At 43.4% G+C, this 19873-nt stretch overlaps 1 protein-coding gene across 2 annotated transcripts; it reads right to left on the bottom strand.

Moving 5' to 3' along the window:
* Positions 1–4749: 4749 nt before the first annotated feature.
* Positions 4750–19633, bottom strand: LOC118384231 (coiled-coil domain-containing protein 9-like). Of its 2 annotated transcripts, XM_052523720.1 has the most exons (16): positions 19526–19633; positions 18917–18974; positions 18461–18565; positions 16333–16494; positions 14689–15123; positions 14307–14390; positions 14018–14185; positions 13615–13799; positions 12670–12738; positions 12312–12352; positions 11543–11663; positions 11336–11462; positions 10659–11202; positions 10281–10439; positions 9581–9697; positions 4750–6636 (listed from the first exon to the last, which is right to left on the bottom strand). In XM_052523720.1, the coding sequence occupies exons 2-16, from the start codon at positions 18917–18919 to the stop codon at positions 6632–6634; spliced, it is 2325 nt and encodes a 774-aa protein (XP_052379680.1). In that variant the 5' UTR covers positions 18920–18974; positions 19526–19633; the 3' UTR covers positions 4750–6631. The 2 variants fall into 2 exon arrangements, with proteins under 2 accessions (XP_052379680.1, XP_035626479.1); XM_035770586.1 differs by lacking the exon at positions 12312–12352 and having other exon boundaries at positions 12674–12738.
* Positions 19634–19873: the final 240 nt, after the last annotated feature.

Here is a 19873-nt window from a genome sequence, read left to right as displayed (position 1 = left end):
GTTATACCCTTGTTCTGGCAATGAATGTAGTCTGTTCATGTGGTAGTGTCCAAATCCTCAAAATGATCTCTTCCCCCTTCAAGTCAGGTGGGCATTGTGGAAACCGCTGTCACTGCTCCCGGTGGGATGCTGCTTTAATTAACCCTCTCTCTATGAACTGGACAGGGCGACTGGAGCGCACCAGAAAAGCTCACAATTTAAAAGGATCAAATGGGGCGGGTCAAAAACTATAAAAGCACATTGATCAATTATAGTTTCACAGTTAGCAGTTAGCCTACGTCCCAGAAATATGATAGGCAAATGCACCTATGTTTATCGCACAGACCCCTATCAAAATGTTGAAAATCAAGTTAGATTTATTTACCAAAGGATGAACATAAAAATCTGCAGGGTATTCATTTATTTTATATTCATATATCTGGTCTCGTGGATGGTGAATAGATTTAAAAGCATCAAACAATATTCTCCCTGGAGTGTTCACATTATAATCCCTACACTCACAAGAGGCGCAAAATAAATCAGGCAGCCGTTTGGGGTTGCACTTATTTATTTAACCATTATTTACTTCACTAGGCAAGTCAGTTAAGAATACATTCTTATTTACAATGACGGCCTACCAAGAATACATTCTTATTTACAATGACAGCCTACCAAAATGCCTCCTGAGGGGAGGGGGGCTGGGATTACATCTTTATTTTTATTTCTAAATTGGACAAAACACACATCACGACAAGAGAGACACCACACCATTACACAAAGAGAGACTTAAGAAACAACATAGCAAGGCAGCAACACACCATGGTAGCATCACAATATGGTACAAACAACAGCAAAGGGCAAGGTAGAGGCAACAATACATCATGCAAAGCAGCCACAACTGTCAGTAAAAGTGTCCATGATTGAGTCTTTGAATGAAGAGATTGAGATAAAACTGTCCAGTTTGAGTGTTTGTCGCAGTTCATTCCAGTCACTAGCAGCAGCGAACTGAAAAGACGAGCAACCCTGGAATGTGTGTGCTTTGGGGACCTTTAACAGAATGTTACTGGCAGAACAGGTGTTGTATGTAGAGGATGAGGGCTGCAGTAGGTATCTCATATGGGGGAGTGAGGCCTATCAGGGTTTTATAAATAAGCATCAACCAATTGGTCTTGTGACAGGTATACAGAGATGAACAGTTTACAGAGGAGCATAGAGTGCAGTTATGTGTCCTATAAGGAGCATTTGTGGCAAATCTGATGGCCGAATGGTAAAGAACATCTAACTGCTTGAGAGCTGCTTACCTGCCGATCTATAAATTATGTCTCCATAATATAGCATGGTCATCCATCTGAATCAGGGTTAGTTTGGCAGCTGGGGTGAAACAGGAGCGATTACGGTGGTTTCCTCTAAGTCTAGATTTAACTTTAGCCTGCGGGTTTGATATGTGCTGAGAGAAGGACAGTGTACCATCTAGCCATACTCCCAAGTATTTGCTTGAGGTGACTACCTCTAAACCCTCAGAGGTAGTAATCACACCTGTGAGGAGAGGGGCATTCTTCTTAACAAACCACATTACCTTTGTTTTGGAGGTGTTCAGAACAAGGTTAAGGGTAGAGAAAGCTTGTTGGACACTAAGAAAGCTTTGTTGTAGAGCATTTAACACAACATCTGGAGAGAGGCCAGCTGAGTACAAGACCGTCATTTGCATATAACTGGATGAGAGAGCTTCCTACTGCCTGAGCTATGTTGTTGATGTAAATTGAGAAGAGCGTGGGGCCTAGGATTGAGCCTTGTGGTACTCCCTTGGTGACAGGCAGTGGGTGAGACAGCAGATTTTCAGACTTTCTACACTGCACTCTGAGGTAGTTAGTAAACCAGGACAAAGACCCCTCATAGACACCAATACTCTTTAGCTGGCCCACAAGAATGGAATGTCTACCGTATCAAAAGCTTTGGCAAAGTCAAAATTGCAGCACAACATTGCTTAGAATCAAGGGCAATGGTGACATCATTGGGGACATTTAAGGTTGCAGTGACACATCCATAACCTGAGCGGAAACCATATTGCATACCAGAGAGAATACTACAGACATCTAGAAAGCAAGTCAGTTGATTATTGACAAGTTCTTCTGACACTTTTGATAAACAGGGCAAAATAGAAATAGGCCTATAACAGCTAGGATCAGCTTGATCTCCCCTTTAAATAAAGGATGAACCGTGGCTGCCTTCCAAGCAATGGGAACCACCCCAGAAAGGAGAGACGGGTTAAAAAGGTCAGAGATAGGCTTGGAGATGATATGGGCAGCAACCTTAAAGAAGAAAGGGTCTAAACCATCTGACCCAGATGTTTTTTGGGGTCAAGTTTCAGGAGCTCCTTTAGTACCTCAGACTCAGTGACTGCCTGCAGGGAGAAACTATGTGGCGGGGCAGGGGAAAAAGAGGGAGAAGAGGAGCATCATGGATAGTCGCATTAGAAGGTGTGGGAGATGAGGAAATGTTGGACGGGCAAGGAGGCATGGCTGAGTCAAATAGGAATCCTGACTTAATTAAGTGGTGATTAAAGAGCTCAGCCATCCTGTCAGTAACAACAACATCATCAACATTAAGGGACATGGGCAGCTGTGAGGAGGAGGGTTTACTCTCCAGGTCTTTAACAGTTTTCCAGAACTTCTTGAGGTTAGACCCACAGAGAGAGAACTGCTCCTTAAAGTAACTAACTTTGGCCTTTCGGACGAGAGCCAGTCAGCCTGAGTATGCGTGTTCCGATCCTTTAGCCAAATGCAATTGCTGAGGTGGAGTAACTCCACAAGATCACTGTAGAATCAGGAGCTGAACCTGTTTTTAAATTCTAATTTTCTTTATGGGGACGTGTCTGTTAACAACACCACTGATAGTATGAAAAAGAATATGAAAAAAAGAAGATCCAAGCGACTTGGACAGAGGGGTCAAGCTGATTCTATACCATTTTACAGAGGCCAGTTCATGAATGAAGGCTTGCTAATTAAAGTTTTCTAGCAAGCATCTATGACAAATCAGGACAGGTCGTTTCACTGAGCAGCCATTACGAACACAGGCTGTAAAACAGTGATCACTCAGGTCATTACAGAAAACACCAGACTGATACCCATCAGGATTATTTGTGTGGATAGCATAGAGGAGAGTAGCCTTTTCTGGGTGTTCGGAGTCATACCTTGTGGGATTGGTAATAATCTGAGAAAGATTTAGGGAGTCCCATTGTTTTAGGACTTGGTCAAGTGGTTTAATAAGCATGTCCCTGTTTAGGTCAACTAGCAGGACAAATTCAGACTTAGTGTAAGGGGCCAGGATAGGGCTTAGGGCAGATAGGGTACAGGCCGGTGCTGGAGGACAATAGCACCCAGCAACAGTCAACAAAGTACTATTTGAAAGTTTAATGCTTAAAACCAGTCAATCAATTTGTTTGGGGACAGACTTGGTGGAGACAACCGAGCACTGAAGGTAATCCTTGGTAAATACCGCCACTCCCCCACCTTTGGAAGATCTGTCTAGCCAAAAAAAGGTTATAACCAGAAAGGTTTACATCAGTATTCAAAACACTCTTCCTTAACCCCGTCTCAGTAATGACCAACATCTGGATTGGAGCTGTGAACCCACACTTTCAATTGATCCATTTTAGGTAACAAGCTTCTAGTGTTAACGTGCAGAAAATCCAGGCTTTCACGAGAGCAGAAATCAGTGAAGCAGAAGTCAGAATTGGGGCCTGAAACAGTAGATGGGCCAGGGTGTACATGCACATTTCCAGATATCATCAATAGTTATACAATCAAGGCACGGCATAGGACAGGGAGAGCTCTGCGTAACCAATAGAGTCAGAGTCCCGAGTGTGGGAACAAACAAACAGTCTGTCCCACGGTTGGGTAAAGAAAGTTAGTAGTCAGCAAAGCATGCAGGAGTCATGAGGCAAACAGCAAAATGCACAAGAAAATAAATAAATAACGACTTGGGGCGAGCCATCAAGTTCAGAGTCACTCTCCCCAACAACGTGTGTGATGGAGGCGAGCAAAAGCTCGGGAGGGAGGGGGGTACCTGTACCAGACAGGCCAGGGAAGACGGTGAACAGATTTCCAGGTGGAATCCAAGCAGCAGTGCAGCAGGCAACAGGAATAGGTGTCACACCCACTTGGGAGAAACTTTTATTTCTGGAGGCAGATTTCTTGTAGAAAACGCCAGTGGATGGTCTTTGAACAGCAGGAGGTGTCTTCAAATACTCCTGCCACTCGTTGGGCCCAAGGCTTCAACACCTTTCACTTCACACCTCAGTGCTAATTGAAGTTATATCTGGTCTGTCCTGCAAGCCTGGCAGCCTTAACTCAGCATTCAGTCTCCATAAAATAAAATATATCATTGTAATGTACTTCATGTTTTCTTCTTGGCTTTCAAAATAGCATCAGACCAAACACTACTCACTCAGTTCCAGGTTGGATGGTGTCCTCAGGTCTCTGCTGTTTGTTTGCTAGAGCACCCTCTGTATAGCTTGGAAACAGGAAACTTTGGTAGCAGTAATCTATCCGGTTAATTTTGGCCAAAATTAGGTTGTATACTTGGAGTTTTGATCTGGAGCGAAGGCCATGCTGTGGAGGGTAGCATACTGCATATGTCCCTGATGAAAATCTCATTACTCCAAATCTATCTTTTTGAAAAAGAAACATGTTGAAAAATGTGAGAGCTCACATGCAGCTGTGTCTCGCTCTCTGCCTCCTCGAGACTATTGTGAATCACAAGAAACATAGAGACGTGACCACCATACATTTATTTGATATGAAAACTAAGAAGCAAAATAAACAGAACACATTTTATCTTGTACATTTGACAGTTGCGTATGAACCAATGAATTTCCTGCCAAATCACAATTTAATACTTAAAAGAAAAAGCTATCAAATGTAATCTTCTGCTTGATTGATTAAAGTGTCAATATCTTGGGATAAAAACGAATTCATGGTAATCAACAGATGAAAAAAGTATTGAATTTCAGATCATGCTAGTTTAGACAGGCCAGTTACACTCCACTCCAAAAACATACCCAAATAATGTAGTTGTATATTCAAATACAGATATTTTAGAAGTGCAGGAAAATGTGATGCTTGTAATACAATCACTAAGTCATCAGAAACGAAAAGAATGAGGATATCCAAATGCAAACCACAAAGAACAAAAATAGATGCCTTTTTTCCCACACAAAACATTGGAATGTTTAGTTGGAATTCAAAATACTAAACTACATATTGCATTTCCTTGAGTTCTTGATCCATTCAATTCATTTAAACTCTTAATTCCTTTTCAAGAAATAAAATTAAAGCATAGTTCAATATCTGTGCTCGTGTTCATTATAGGTGAGCCAGATTGAGTTCATGACCAAGAGTAGGCTAAAAAAAAAGCCAACGAGACTTAAAAAATCTAAACTAAATCTTGGGTCTGTTGAGGTACATGTTCTGATGCCCCTCGATTAAAACTAGAAAGGCCACTAGCAATCTATCGCAAATGAGAAACGAAAGGAAAGCTTTGGATGGTTATTAACAAACATTGTCAGGGTCACTTTATGCATGTGCTTGGTTAAGTACAGTGTATCTCACTTAAAAATAAACTAATATCATTTAAACTATACTCCTCTTGGGGTCCCAAATCTAAACCAACTTTGTTACATGATTATTAGGAAACATAATGTACATTTTTCAATGCCATGGCTTAAATTTGTTCACATGATTTGTTTCATGACAAAATACAACTAAAATGTATTGAGTTAAGGATAAAGGGGACCAAACCCTAACCATACAAACTCCACAAAGAGAGGGTTTGAGTCGCAAATGGCACCCTATTGCCTCTATAGTGCACTACTATTGACCATGGCTCATAGGACACAAAGGTAGGGCACTATATAGAAATAGAGTGATATTTGGGACACAAACATAATGTCCAATAACATTCAAACATTAATTCAGCTTTTACAGGCAAACAGGTCAGGACAGTTTTGGGTGGGTTGGGGGGGGTCTTGGGAATCTTTAAAGTAAGGGCTATTAAAACAAATGTGGATAAACTGTAGTCAATAAGCTGTCTATATTGAGGGAGGAGAATGCTCTTTCAACTGTTAGCATTTCAAATATGTATTTTTTTGCCATGTTGAAGAGGCATAACAGTCTCTTTGACCTTTCAAAAGAGGTGGAGTTTAAAAAACAAAAATGCTACGGTTGAACAATTGAGGTGAGAATTTCATATTTGTGAGTCTTCGCTAAATGTAATAATTTGATTTGTTAAATCATACACATATCAAAAGGTAAAAACAAGTTGGGGCTTTGTTGACTTGACATCACAGTAACATCCTAATTGGCTGCTATAAAACCTAAGCCATTTACCATAGTGGCTCAGATGAATGGCAGTATCACTATTCTATGCAACTTGCAGCTCAGAGTCAAACAGTACAGAACATATGTGGTCTGATTATTGAGGAGATGTTTGGAGGCCAGGTGCCTGGCCACGTCCCTCCAGGATGTATGTGATGGCTGCTCCAGTCATGGTGTGCGAGGCCCGGTTTCCTTTCTTCTTGTCATTATTTTCTCCCCTCATCCTACCATCATCTGTGAAACACTAGCACTGAAAAGTCAGTTTCCCAGAGCAGCTCTCAGCCTGTCGATAGAGAACAGAGGGAGTGTGGGGGTCACTGGCTGCAAGCTGGCTTAATCTGCTGTCTGCAACACTGCTAACGCAGCACAACATGCAAGGGACAGCATGGCATGGTATGGCAGGGCATGGTCCTGGTCTGGTCTGGTCTGGTATTAGCTCTCAGCAGACAAATAAGTACCAATAATTGTCCAAAAATGTATGCAAAACTCATTCATGATATTATAGTACATATGCATAGATTAACGTAACCCAAGCTACTCACCATTGATAATGTGTCCAACAACCAAACAGACCTTTTCTGAAATGCTCATTTGATCGGGTAACAGACCCTCTCATGGATCAATATTAGTCTCCCTCAAAAACATCAAAAGAACTCGAAGAGAAGCGGTTTTAATCAATCAGGCTCAGAGTTCAAAAGGGTCTCCATTACATCCATACCATCATGTCGGTCAGACTGCGGCTAATCTCCTCATAAAAGCCTTTCAATGCTAATTGTGCCTCTTCTTCCTGTACTTCACCGATCTCCACCCTCATTAGACTAATCGGATTTGGGGCAGTGAGCGTCTTCATTCAGCCAAAGCATAGACACCCAGGTTTAGTCCAAAATGGCACCCTATTCCATTTGATCAGAGCCCTATAAAAGTAGTGCACTATCAATGGAATGGGGTGCTGTTTGGGATGCATGCCCAGCCATTAGCTGTGGTGATTACCACCAGAGAAACACTTAAAACGCTGTAAGGAGAAACCTAACAATGATGACAAGGACCAGACAACAAGGAATCATTTATCTACTCAGAAGAGCCTTTTACAGACTATGGGTGTTTTCACTACATTCGCTTCAATAAGAAAAACAGTCATAACGGTATCATGTTGTGAGACAGAAGTACTGCTGTCAATCACCTCATTTGTGAAGTCATGGCGTCAGATGGGTGCAATAACCTACAAAAACCAAAATGAAGGGGAAAAAAACAATCCATGTTGAAGCTATCGGTCTACAACAGAACACTCATAAGGGTTGAGGGACGGATTCTACATTCTAGTACTCACAACTAAACATCTACAAAAATCTATTCATAGAATCCCACCTTCAAAATGGCAATTTTTGGGGGGCATTTAAGCTGCGTTGTCAAAGTGTAGTGCATTGTAGCTCCACAGGGAAATGCTACATTTATTTGTTCTGTGTATCACTAAATATACAATCTGGGCTGTTACAGATAAACTCTACTGATGTATTAAAGAGCATAAAAACGTGAGTTATTAATAATAAATGATCCACTTCTAAAAAGGCATGTCAGTGCTAATTCTTAGCACTCTGCCTTCAGAGACAAAGGGAGCGCAATGAATGCACATAATCCTACACATCGTTAAAAAATTATTTATAGAGTGCATTTTATACTGTGCTAATGGGCCACGTTTTATAATGTAACTATTAACATTTTTTTTTTAACTAAGCTTATGAGAAAGCAATAAATGGTTTCTGAAAATATTAAAGCTAGAATCCTTAATTGAAACGATAACTAAGTGGTCACACCGCTTCTGTTTTGGTATCACGCTAAGGGATGGGGCCTGGAGAAATGTAACCGCTCTCAAATTCATAGACAGAGCTATGGATGCAGACACTGACCATCCATGATATCGAGATTATCGTTTTAACCATCTTTTGAGGCTATAGTGTTTGTTTACAAACACTGGAGTAAAACAAGCTTATATTTTGGGTTCTCTCATAGTTTATGACAGTTGAACTAAGCTCATGAGGCATTTTTGTTTGTGTGTGTACTTTTTACACAATTTGTCTCCCCAATTTCGTGATATCCAAATTGGTATTTACAGCCTTGTCCCATCGCTGCTCCCGTACAGCCTCGGGAGAGGTGAAGGTTCGAGAATGTGTGCCTAATGAGGCATCTCTAAGTTACACTCTTCAAGAATCCAATGGGTATACGTCATTAACTTATACGTCCAACACTGGATGTGGCAACTAAGTATTCTAGCTTTAAGTGAGAAACACAGGAATCGTTGTGTTTGTCATTGAAGAGCTTTAAAAGAGACGCGGTATTCAACCTTCCTAGGGATGTCAAAGTGGAGACTCTGGGAAAGGCGAAGTTATGCATTTTGATGACATGAGACAAAATACATAACAAACAGGGCAACAAAAAAAAAAACATTTTCCAAACACACATGTGATTGGTGGTTTCAATTGAGTAATGCACTGTTTAAACATGTTCTGTTACCATCCAATGAGTGTCTGGTTCTGGTTCGCATCATTTGCAACATTCCATTTCAGGCGTAGTGAAGTCTTAGCCAAACAGACGTCAATTTAAGAAGCAGACATGACAAGGAAAAATTAAAGGAAGAGCAAATTTGATTTCTCATCCTTCTCAAGCCACTCCTCATCCATATGACAGTCATGCGATTAACAAACCCATGAAAAACAGAAAATATATATGATTCTGCTCATCCGAGGTTGGGGACAGGGTGGGCAGCATGCGTAGTAAATGCATTAACCCACAAAACAAGGAAATGAGAAGGAGAACCAAAAGGAAAAGTGTTCAAGGGGTAAAACGACAGGGGTTCACACAGTGAGGTGTGGTAGCCATAGTGAAGGTGACGGAGGTTAGTACATTCATTTCCCCAGGAGGAAACGGCAAGGCGGAGGAGTTTCACAGAGGATTTGGAGAAAAGAGAGGGCTTCAATTGGCCAAAGAATGCCAAGTGATGCAGTGAGTGACAGTAGACGTCGGTTGTGGGGTCATGCCAGTCAGCCAACTTCCGACAGACAGATGGAGAGGACAGAGAGAGGTGAGTGGCGAACGAAGACAAAATAAATAAGAGGGAAAGATAGAAGGAAAGAGGGAGGTACGTTGGTTTGTGTTTTGTGGTTAGTGCTCGGCGGGAGTCAGAGACTTCTTACAGAAAGCCACCGTCTCAAAGTCAGTGATATGAACCGCACCTGAAGATGACTGTTCCGAGGTGTCTGGGGCCATCTCTGGGGCAGTGGCCAGCTCAGACAGGCTCTGGTCAATCACCAGGACAGGGGCAAGAGTGGCGGCAGGGGTCTCCTCCTCATCTGGTTCAGATGGTACAGGGAAGGAAGAACAGCCTTCAAGTGGTCATAAATATAAAACGGCAGGTGACCATAAGCAACAATGATGCTTTGCCTGCATTTATATTCTGTGTGTAATTCAGCCCTATGGGATCTTTAAGTCACCATATTAACAATAAAGGCAGAGTGCAGTCGAAAACATGATATTCATGTGTTTTATATATATTTCTGGAGGCTGGAATAATACTGTGAAATACTGAAAATTATGATAATGCCCTTTTAGTGTAAGAGCTGTTTGAAAAGGCCACCTAAAATGTCTGCCTGTTTAGGTGGGATGGAGTTCTGGCCTGCCTGGTGACATCAAGCCAATTAGTTAATAGACCAATAAGAAAGAAAGTTCTAAACCTTTCTACGAATAACAGCTAGTTTTCAGTTTTCCCCTCCCCACTAGCAAAATTCTTGCTTGAGAAATTCTTCTTTGCTAAGAAGCTATTTTTGTTAATTTTTTTACAATTTTAATTGAAAACAATTGGTAAGGTACTTCATTGTTACCCAGATATGATTTGATATTGAGATAAAAACAGCTGCTTGGCAGTGTGATAATTACCCTCTGTGGGGGTAGCAGGTGTCTCCTGGGCTGGTGAAGTGGTGGTGGTCTCCTCTTTCTCTGAGAGGTCAGTGGGGGTAGAGACAAGTTCTAATGATGATGATACAGGAGTTATTTCCTGGATCAGAGTCTCCTCCGGGGGAGCAGCAGTGACCACAACTGTGAGTTATAGAGAACGATAGGGGGAGGGTATGAGTGTGGATGAAAAAAAACCCAGAACAGACAACTGATAGAATGCTGAGCATCAAAACACACATATTCTTCTGATCAACTTTGCAGGTTTGTCCTGAATTAAAAGCACATTCAACAGCATGCCAAATGTATGTTATGTTCTTGCAATATAATACAACCGTCAAACCAGTATATAAATATCTGTACCTGTCCGTGCGTCCCTCTCCTTCTCTGGCTCTGCTGGCTTGCTGGGACTGGGGGTTGGGCTGGGGCTGGAGTTGCGGTTGTCTTCTTGGACCTTAACCTGGGCAGGGCTTCCCTCAGTGCTAGGCGGTTTCAGGTGGTTCTCCCCCATACTGCTCCGGGGGGACTGCATCTCCATCTCCTCCCCCCAGTCTGTGACCGGCTGGTGGCCGTCCAGGGGAGAGAAGGGGCTGAGGGGCTTGGGGCCAGCGGGGGAGTCCTGAGCCTCCTGTTGGGAGGGGATGTAGACCTTGGGCCTCTGGGTGCGCTGCTCTTTAGGACTGGCTGCGGAGGGGGGAGTGGAGGGAGGAGGTGAGGTGGCGGCGGGCTTCCCTGCTGTGGTTTCTGAGCGAGGTGCCTTCGTCGGGGACTGTCCGTCTTTCCCTTCCTCATCCCCCTCATCGTCTCCCTCCGAGTCATCAACCCCGTCCATATCATCGTCCTCTTCGTCGCTGGCATCCTCCCACTCATCCTCATCCTCCTCTGTGTCACCACTCTTCTCCTCCATCTAAGAGGGAAAGAAACAGAAAAGTCACCTCTTAATGTGGATCATGGAAAGAGATCATGTTCAAAAACAACACAGGCATACATACATGTGCTGAAACACAGACCCCAGTGTGGGGTGGTGGGAGACGACGTACCTTTTGTGATGAGGGAGCTTTGGGCTTCACTTCCTCCTTCCGGGTCTTCTCCTCCTTCTTGGGTTTGTCTTCCTTCTCTTTCTCCCTGTCCTCCTCCTTCTCCGCCTCCCAGCGGTTATCGTGCATGCTGTCAAAGAGATCCAGTCAGTGGAATGGAGAGGAACCAAAACAACAGATGCAGTCAGAGCCTTAGAAGAGAAGCTATACCTGTAGCTCTGTCTCTGTCCTCGTCCCCTCCCCCGCTCTCCACGGCCCCCCTCCCTGGGTCCTCTACCCTGCCCCAGGAAGTCTCCGAACGTGGGCACCTTGGGAGGCGCCTTCACCTCGTCTGCGGGAAGTAAAGGATGAGGGAGGAAGTGAGTTCAGTTTAGAGGGTTTGGGGTGGAAGACTAGGTTTCAAGACCTTGAAAACAAATTAATGGCAGCCCCAGTACTGACACAGCAGCGCTGCTCTGAAATGGCACCCCATTCCCTTTATAGTGAACTACTTTTGACCAGGACCCTAGTTAAAAGTAGTGCACTAATAAGGGAATAGGGTGCCATTTGGGGGACACACATTTGCTGTTGGGTTTCGAGGAAGGGATGGAGAAATACTGCAACACATAGCAGCTCAGAGACGCCACAGAGCGACAACTGAGACAAACACACACGGACACACAGCCAAAGCAAGTGCATTCAATGAGGGAGGGAGGTTCCATCCTCGGGAGAGCATCTGAGGGGCAATGCATATATTCAGACTACAGACACACTAGTATTCCAGGCTAGGTTGTGCTTGATCAACCCGTGGCGGCATTCCATGGTTGACTAGAAGTCAGACGTGATGTCTAGAATAGGGCTCAGTCCCAAATAGCACCTCTATTAACTATTTAGTTCACGACTTGGGAATCGGATGCCGTTCGGGACACAACCTAACACACACGCGGGTGGGGGGGGGACACGGAACACACACCAACTCAGTCCCATGCCATTGGCTAACCTGAGGCCCTGCCGTGAGGTTGCGTGCGGGAGCCACGCCCCCTGGCTGTGGGGAGGACACACAGAGTGACATCACTCACATCACTACACACAGGGCCACCACAACAACAGTATCTACCATATACACAGATAATACACTATGTTAACGGGGCCTGGATAAAAGTGTTCTTCAAATGAGAGTGTTGCTCCGACAAAGCAGTGTTGATTGTGTGCGTGCACTTATCCGTGAATGGGTGAACGTGTTTGTTTGGGATAGAGAGGGAGAAAGGGTTGAGTAAAGTCCGCCGTCTTTGTCCGTCAGTGATTGTGGATCAGTGGGAACTAGCTACGCCTTGTCATCGGAGTCTGGGGGGTGTGACTTGCCTCTCCTTCTGCCTCCCTGGTCTGGCAGCATGGCCTCTGCAGCCACAGCTGGGTCCTCCTTAAACCTGTGAAAGCGCCGCAGGGTCAGACCTTCTCACCCTGTCACACTGCATCACCACTGGACCTGTCAATCCCTACCTGCCACCACCCCCACACCTATCGCACCTTCACAAGAGACAGAGACATGCCTAAAGGACAATCAGACTTGTGAACATATTCCCTAGCTGGATATTGCTGCTTTCCATGTTATATGTCTGTAGCTTGTGAGGTGTGGAAACACTGTTTCCGTTATGCATTTTGTTTTCTGGCTTTTTGTGCTATTGCGCTGTCTGTCTGATACGTGTAGTTTGTCCTATGCTGCTGTGCATGTGCTCGCTGTTCATCGTTTATCTGTATTCTTAATAAACTGCCCAGGGACTTGCGGTTGAAAATTAGCCAGCTGGCTAAAACTAGCACTTTTACTGAAACATTGATGAATGTGCACTGACTGTCCCTGTAAAAAAAATGTAAAACTCAAACGCAACCCCTTCTCACGGCCAAGCCCCTGACCAGCCTCTCTCCTGTATGGACCTTCTAATCTCACATGGCTCTCATGGCTAAAGAAAGACCTAAAGAGAGGATGTATTGAATGTGAGATGTTTATCCACTATTATTTAGATATGTCCTATTTCAGTCATCTTGCTCCTGTGGTTCTCCCTTTCTGGTCTGCATCTCAGGATGTACAGTAAATTGAACACAACATCTAAAACATCAAGTGTGGCATCTGGTAATAAAGAGATATTTAGGAGCGGTGTTGTCATTCTTGGGCTTCAGTAGGCACATGTCTGGTTTGGTTCACTGAATGCCTGCTGTTGTGGTGTTTTTGTAAATAAAGCCCTGGCTGTCTCCATGATCAGAGCGTGTCAGTGGTGTTCGCGGTTCTCCTCCAGTCAGTCACTCACAAGCTGTCAGTCTTCTGGGCATCCCATTCCCGTCTCCACTGGCCCGTGGCGTTCCTGTGCCTGGCCAGACGCTCCTCGTCAATCTCCTCACGCTCCTTCTTCCAGCGGAGGTACTCGGCACGCTCCCGGCCCGTCATAGACATGGTCATATCCATGGAGCCCTTAGGGCCTCCTGGTCTCCGACTCTGTTGGAGAGAGAGAAAGAGAGAAAGAGAAAGAGAGAAAGAGAGAGAAAGAGAAAGAGAGAAAGTGTAAAGTAGCAGGATGTAAGAGAGAAGGGAACGGATAAATCAAACTTTGTTCTAATTTTGAATAAAGGAATCGTTTTAACAAAATGAAGAAGACAAACCACACAGAACATTTGACCGATCATGTCTTCTACAAAACAGAACAGAGCACTCACTGTCCACTCCTTCTCCAGCTCAGATCCCGTCTTCACATTGTCAAAATCTACTCCACCCCAGTTTCGGACATGTCGGCGGCTGCCCTCCTTGCGGTCCATGTCCGGGACTGGGCCGGAGCGCCGCGGGTCATCCAGGAAGTTACGGATGGGCTTGTCTCCCTCGGCAGGCTGCAGAAGGATTCCAAAGACAGCACCCTTACACTCCATCTATTTCAGGTCTTCAATGCTAAACTGTCATCAAATAATCTGATAGTAATCCAATTTTTACAAAATGGCTTCCGGTACAAACCCTTTGTCCTCTTTCATACTCTGCAATCTTCTCCATCTCCTCGTTCATCTTCTCAATGTTCTGCCTCCTTTTCTCCTCCCACTCCTACAGAGAGGCACAATATTTTAGAAAAAAATAAAGAGAATAGAGGAGTATGCCATCACAATTCGCTAAATTTCACACCCATATATTCAAAATCTTGTTCAGTCTTTTTCTTCAATTACTATAGTATGTACTCATCTTCCCATTACTCATGTCATTGTAAAATAACCAACATCATCATCACCAAGATACACAGTCCAACCATCATTATGGAGACTATACCCATGGTAAACCTCAACCTGGCACATCTATAGCAACATTGCCTCGCTAGTTATTGGCTGATATCATTTTGCTCACAGACCTTAGACTTCCTGTCACCACCCTGTGGTCCTCCTTCTTCTCTTTCTCGTCCTCCTCGGCCTCCTCTTCCTCTCCGTCCTCCGCGTGGAGCACGTTCACTGTGGCCGGGCCCCTCTCCTGGCCCCTCCATGACTGGACCCCTGTCCTCTCGTGGAGGACCCCTGTCCTCTCGTGGAGGACCCCTGTCCTCTCGTGGACCCCTGTCCTCTCGGGGTGGTCTGTCATGGGCCTGGCGTGGGTCTGCTAGGGGTCTGTCAGGGCGTTGCTCTCTCCTCTCCTGCCGTGGTCCTCCCCCTCTCTGTCCACCCCTGCTGAGCCGCCCGGACCCGGCCCTCAGCGGAGGGCTTTCACCTTGGGCTCTGGGGCCGTCTCCCTCTTCAGAGTCCCGCCTGCCTCGAGGTGGCCCTTGTTTCCAGTCATTGATCACCCGTTTCTCCTGCAGGAGAAACGGGTGCAGTTTTGATTAGACCCACTAAAAGACCAGAATAACCCTTGCATACATACAGTGCTATATTGTCACTCCAAATTCCCAGACACACAACACATGTCTCTGAAAACAAAGGTCAACGATATAATATGAGGTGTAAGAAGACTTAGGTGTCCGAACGTTTAACTCTAAAACCTATCCATATCATAACCCATTTAGGGCAATACTACAGCACCCTCAATAAGTCCCTTCTTGTCTGAATGAGTGACCTTTAGTGTGAAGAGTGGATCACAGCTGATTAAAATGCACTCCAGCCTGTCTCTCCAGTCCACAGGAGGCTGATTAAAAAACATACTGTCTGACAGGAGGTAGTATGTACTAGAATTGCATTCAAGAGCAGCAATGGCTTGAGAGCATCCCCTTCAGGTAGAAATACAGGTACTACCCAAACGGCACCCTATTCCCCCATAGGCTCTAGTCAAAAGTAGTGCATTATGTAGCAAATAGGCTGCCATTTGGGACAACCATAGCAAGGGATTTGCATTCACCTCTATCTATGTAGAACATAATTATATAACTTACCCATCTGAATATACAGTAGATGTATAATCATCAAGCTGAAGCAGGGGTATAAAAGTTGGAACCAGACACAATTTCCATGAGTGGTTTCAAAACATCTCTCTGTTCATGGTGTACGTCATCACTTTCCTGTCTGTGTCAGGTGTACCACTCAGCTTGCATCATTTCACCCAGCTGCTTTAAGATACATGTCCCTCTCAAGTCCACCTCATTTCAACATCCTCCATTAGATATCACTAATCTCATCCAGCTGCCACAGCAGGGGAATATGAATAGTTTGACTGACAGGAAATTGGATGTGAGCGGGCAAATAGATGGGCACCTGTTAAAGTCTATGAGACTTGTTCTGGTAGAGGCCATCTTTCAGAGCTCAGGGGGTTCTCTCCAAGCAAAGTGTTTGAGAGTGCACATTGTCATGTTTTTGGTCTTCTTAAATCATGTTTATTCAGTTGGCACAAACTGAATAAATAGTTTTCAAATGGAAAATGTGTGTTCTTATTGGACAGGTTCAGGTAGTAACTAGTCCATATCTCATTTTTGTGCCTAATGAACATGATTTATTTGGGCATTCGTTAGCTTGGTCTGATATAGCCTGGTACTACAGTATGTGCTGAGACAGAGCCCTCATTCTGGCCTCACCCCTGCAGGTTTGGAGAGGTCTACGGTGACAGTGAAGCTCTCTTTCTCTGTCCTCCATCTGTCTCCCTCTGGCGGGCCATCGTGAGGGCGGCCCTTCCTGGGTGGGTGCGTCTTCACGGCAATCCCCTCTTGCTCCGCCTTCTTTTTGTCCTCTTCTATTTCCTGCAGAAAGATAACAAAACAAAGGTTGGCTGATGATAGACTCACAAAGGCGCATCAGTGTCTCTCCCTAACCTGATAAATCAAGCATGAACACAGGGACATTCAACAGAAAAGTATAATAACCTTAATATGAATATCCTGACAGTCAGAAAGCTATTTTGCGATGTGGCCGTGCAATTTACAGTACTAGTCAAAAGTTTGGACACAGCTACTCATTCAAGGGTTTCTCTTTATTTTGACTATTTTCTACATTGCAGAATAATAGTGAACGCTATGAAATAACACATATGGAATCATAAAGTAACCAAAAAAACTAGAGTCAAAATATATTTTATATTATTCAAAGTAGCCACCCTTTGCCAGTGGTGGACAAAAGTACTCAATGTCATACTTGAGCAAAGGTATAGATACTTAAATAGAAAGTACAAGTGAAAGTCAGCCAGTAAAATACTACTTGAGTAAAAGTCTAAAAGCATTGGGTTTTAAATATACTTAAGGATCAAAAGTAAGTCATTTAAAATTCCTTATATTAACCAAAGCAGACAGCACCATTTTCTTGTTTTTAAAATGTACGGACGGCCGGACTCCAACACTGAGACAATATTTACAAAAGATGCATTTATGTTTAGTGTGTCGCCAGGCCAGAGGCACGAGGGGATGACCACATTATCTCTTGATAAGTGCGTCAATTTAATTATTTTCCTGTCCTGCTAAGCATTCAAAATGTAATGAGTACTTTGGTTGTCAGGGGAAACGTATAAAGTAAAAAGTATAATATTGTCTTTGGGAATGTAGTGAAGTAAAAGTTGTCAAAAATATAAATAGTAAAGTAAAGTACGGATACCCAAAAAAACTACTTAAGTAGTACTTTAAAGTATTTTTACACCACTGCCCTTTGCCTTGATGACAGCTTTGCACACTCTTTGCATTCTCTCAGTTTCACCTGGAATGCTATTCCAACTGTCTTGAAGGAGTTCCCACATATGCTGAGCACTTGTTGGCTGCTTTTCCTTCACTCTGTGGTCCAACTCATTCTAAACCATCTCAATTGGGTTGAGGTCAGGTGATTGTGGAGGCCAGGTCATCTGAAGCAGCAGTCCATCACCTTCCTTATTGGTCAAATAGCCCTTACACAGCCTATAGGTGTGTTGGGTCATTGTCCTGTTGAAAAACAAATGATACTCCCACTAAGCGCAAACCAGATAGGATGGCGTATCACTGCAGAATGCTGTGGTAGCCATGCTGATTAAGTGTTCCTTGAATTCTAAATAAATCACAGACCGTGTCACCAGCAAAGCACCCCTACACCATCACACATCCTCCTCCATGCTTCAAGGTTGGAACTACACATGCGGAGATCAAGCGTTCACCTTCTCTGCGTCTCACAAAGACACAGCGGTTGGAACCAAAAATCTGATTGGCTCAAACACTTTAAGAAGGAAAGAAATTCCACAAATAAACTTTTAACAAGGCACAACTGTTAATTGAAATACATTCCAGGTGACTATCTCATGAAGCTGGTTGAGAGAATGCCAAGAGTGTGCAAAGTTGTCATCAAGGCAAAGTGTGGCTACTTTGAAGAATTGTTTATGTTTAAAACTTTTGGTTACTACATGATTGTGTGTTGCTTCATAGTTTTAATGACTTCACTATTATTCTACAATGTAGAAAATAGTAAAAAAATAAAATAAAAACCTTGAATGAGTACGTGTCCAAACTTTTGACTGGTACTGTAGCGGTTTGATATAAGCTAATAATATAATACAAAAGGGTATATTATTTAGCATATTTAGCAGACACTAATCTGAAGCAAGTTATAGTGTGTAAATACATTTTCGAATGGGTGGCCACAATGGGAATCGTACCCACAATCCTGACATTGCAAGTGCCATGTTCTACCAACTGTACCACACAGATAATGCTGCTGCAACAACAGGGCTATATCTCTGATCCTGTGGGAGCTCACCTGGTACCTCCGGACCAGAGCTTCATTCTTCTTGCGCAGAGCCTCGATCCGTCTGTCAAGCTCTGCATCCTTCTCCTCCTTTGTCTTGAGATCCACCACTGTAGACTGAGAAATTGAAGGTGTATATACATTTAGAATACGATTCTACAAAGATTCTACAACGTGTTGGTCAAAACAAGCACTGTGATTGGTGCTGATCTACGGTACTCGGCCACAGCCGTGCTAAAACAGTTGTTTCCCACTGTACAATTACTTTAGTATTGCATGTCATAGTTAACCAACTGATACTAGTATCAGCACATTTGAATCCCATTATGGTTTGCATTATCACATATTCTCAGAGAAGCTATTATGTATGATAATGCAATGTTTGAATTAAGATTAAAATAATATATCAGCCTAAACTAGTCAATCTGCAAAATTACAACAATATATAATTGCATTTCAGAAGCTCACCATGGCCTCTAGCCCGTCCTGATGCGCAGGTGGTGGTCTGAAATCCTGCCTCTTCCAGCTGATGTGGGTTTAAAAAAGGTCTGTGAGAAATGCAGCCTGGAGGGTTGTTTACACAATAACCACTGCGGTGCATAGAAAGGGGGTGCAAATGTGAAACAACCGTGTGTACAGCATGAACGGAGTACCAGAATGGAATTGGCCACTTAAAGACTATTGGTAGCCAATAAATACATAAAGCGAAGGTGTTGTAGCCTACGTGAATCCATAAATCCTTCATGAGTCCAAGCTGCGTTCTGTGAGAAAGCCTTCTTAAGCGTATTAGTGAGTGCACATAACCTAGAAAGGAGCTTAAAATTATACGCAAACCACATGTTATAGGAAATACCTTACACATCAGCCTCTCTTTAAAAATTAAACAAGTAAGTAACCTTGGTTTTAATAGTTTTATTTAGACACATGTGAGGTATGCACACCACACCGGGCCATGTCTACGCTATCAATATGGAGTTGAAGCCCCCTGTTGGAAGTAACTGCATTAAAAATATGCAACATTGTTTATGAGGTTGGCTTAAAGATACAAAGTATCACAATACAGTCGAACTAGATTACCTTTATCAAAGCGAGTTGTGTTTACCGACAGTGTGATCAATACAATGTATCAGATCCAGCTCCACGACAATGTAGCCCCATACTAATTTCCTGTAATGTCAATTCAACTTCCTGCCAAATTTGGAACCTTCACAGTTTTTAAAGAGACAGTAAGCATAGCGTGCTATTTCAAACCTGCCTCCACAATGTGGGCTATGTTAACAGATAAATAGCCTATATATCTAGGAAATAAATGAACGGATAGCAATTTATGTTTGGTAAGGATTCACCTGAGTGAAAATGCATATAATTTGCCTACATCTGCCAAATCCACAAGGGGGCGACAATGTCTACCAAAACAAAAATACA

The sequence above is a fragment of the Oncorhynchus keta genome, chromosome 1 (assembly GCF_023373465.1).
Source record: "Oncorhynchus keta strain PuntledgeMale-10-30-2019 chromosome 1, Oket_V2, whole genome shotgun sequence".
Classification (NCBI taxonomy): Eukaryota; Metazoa; Chordata; class Actinopteri; order Salmoniformes; family Salmonidae; genus Oncorhynchus; species Oncorhynchus keta.
The sequence above is the reverse complement of the archived record's forward strand: the minus strand, read 5'-3'. Positions and strand labels throughout refer to the sequence as shown.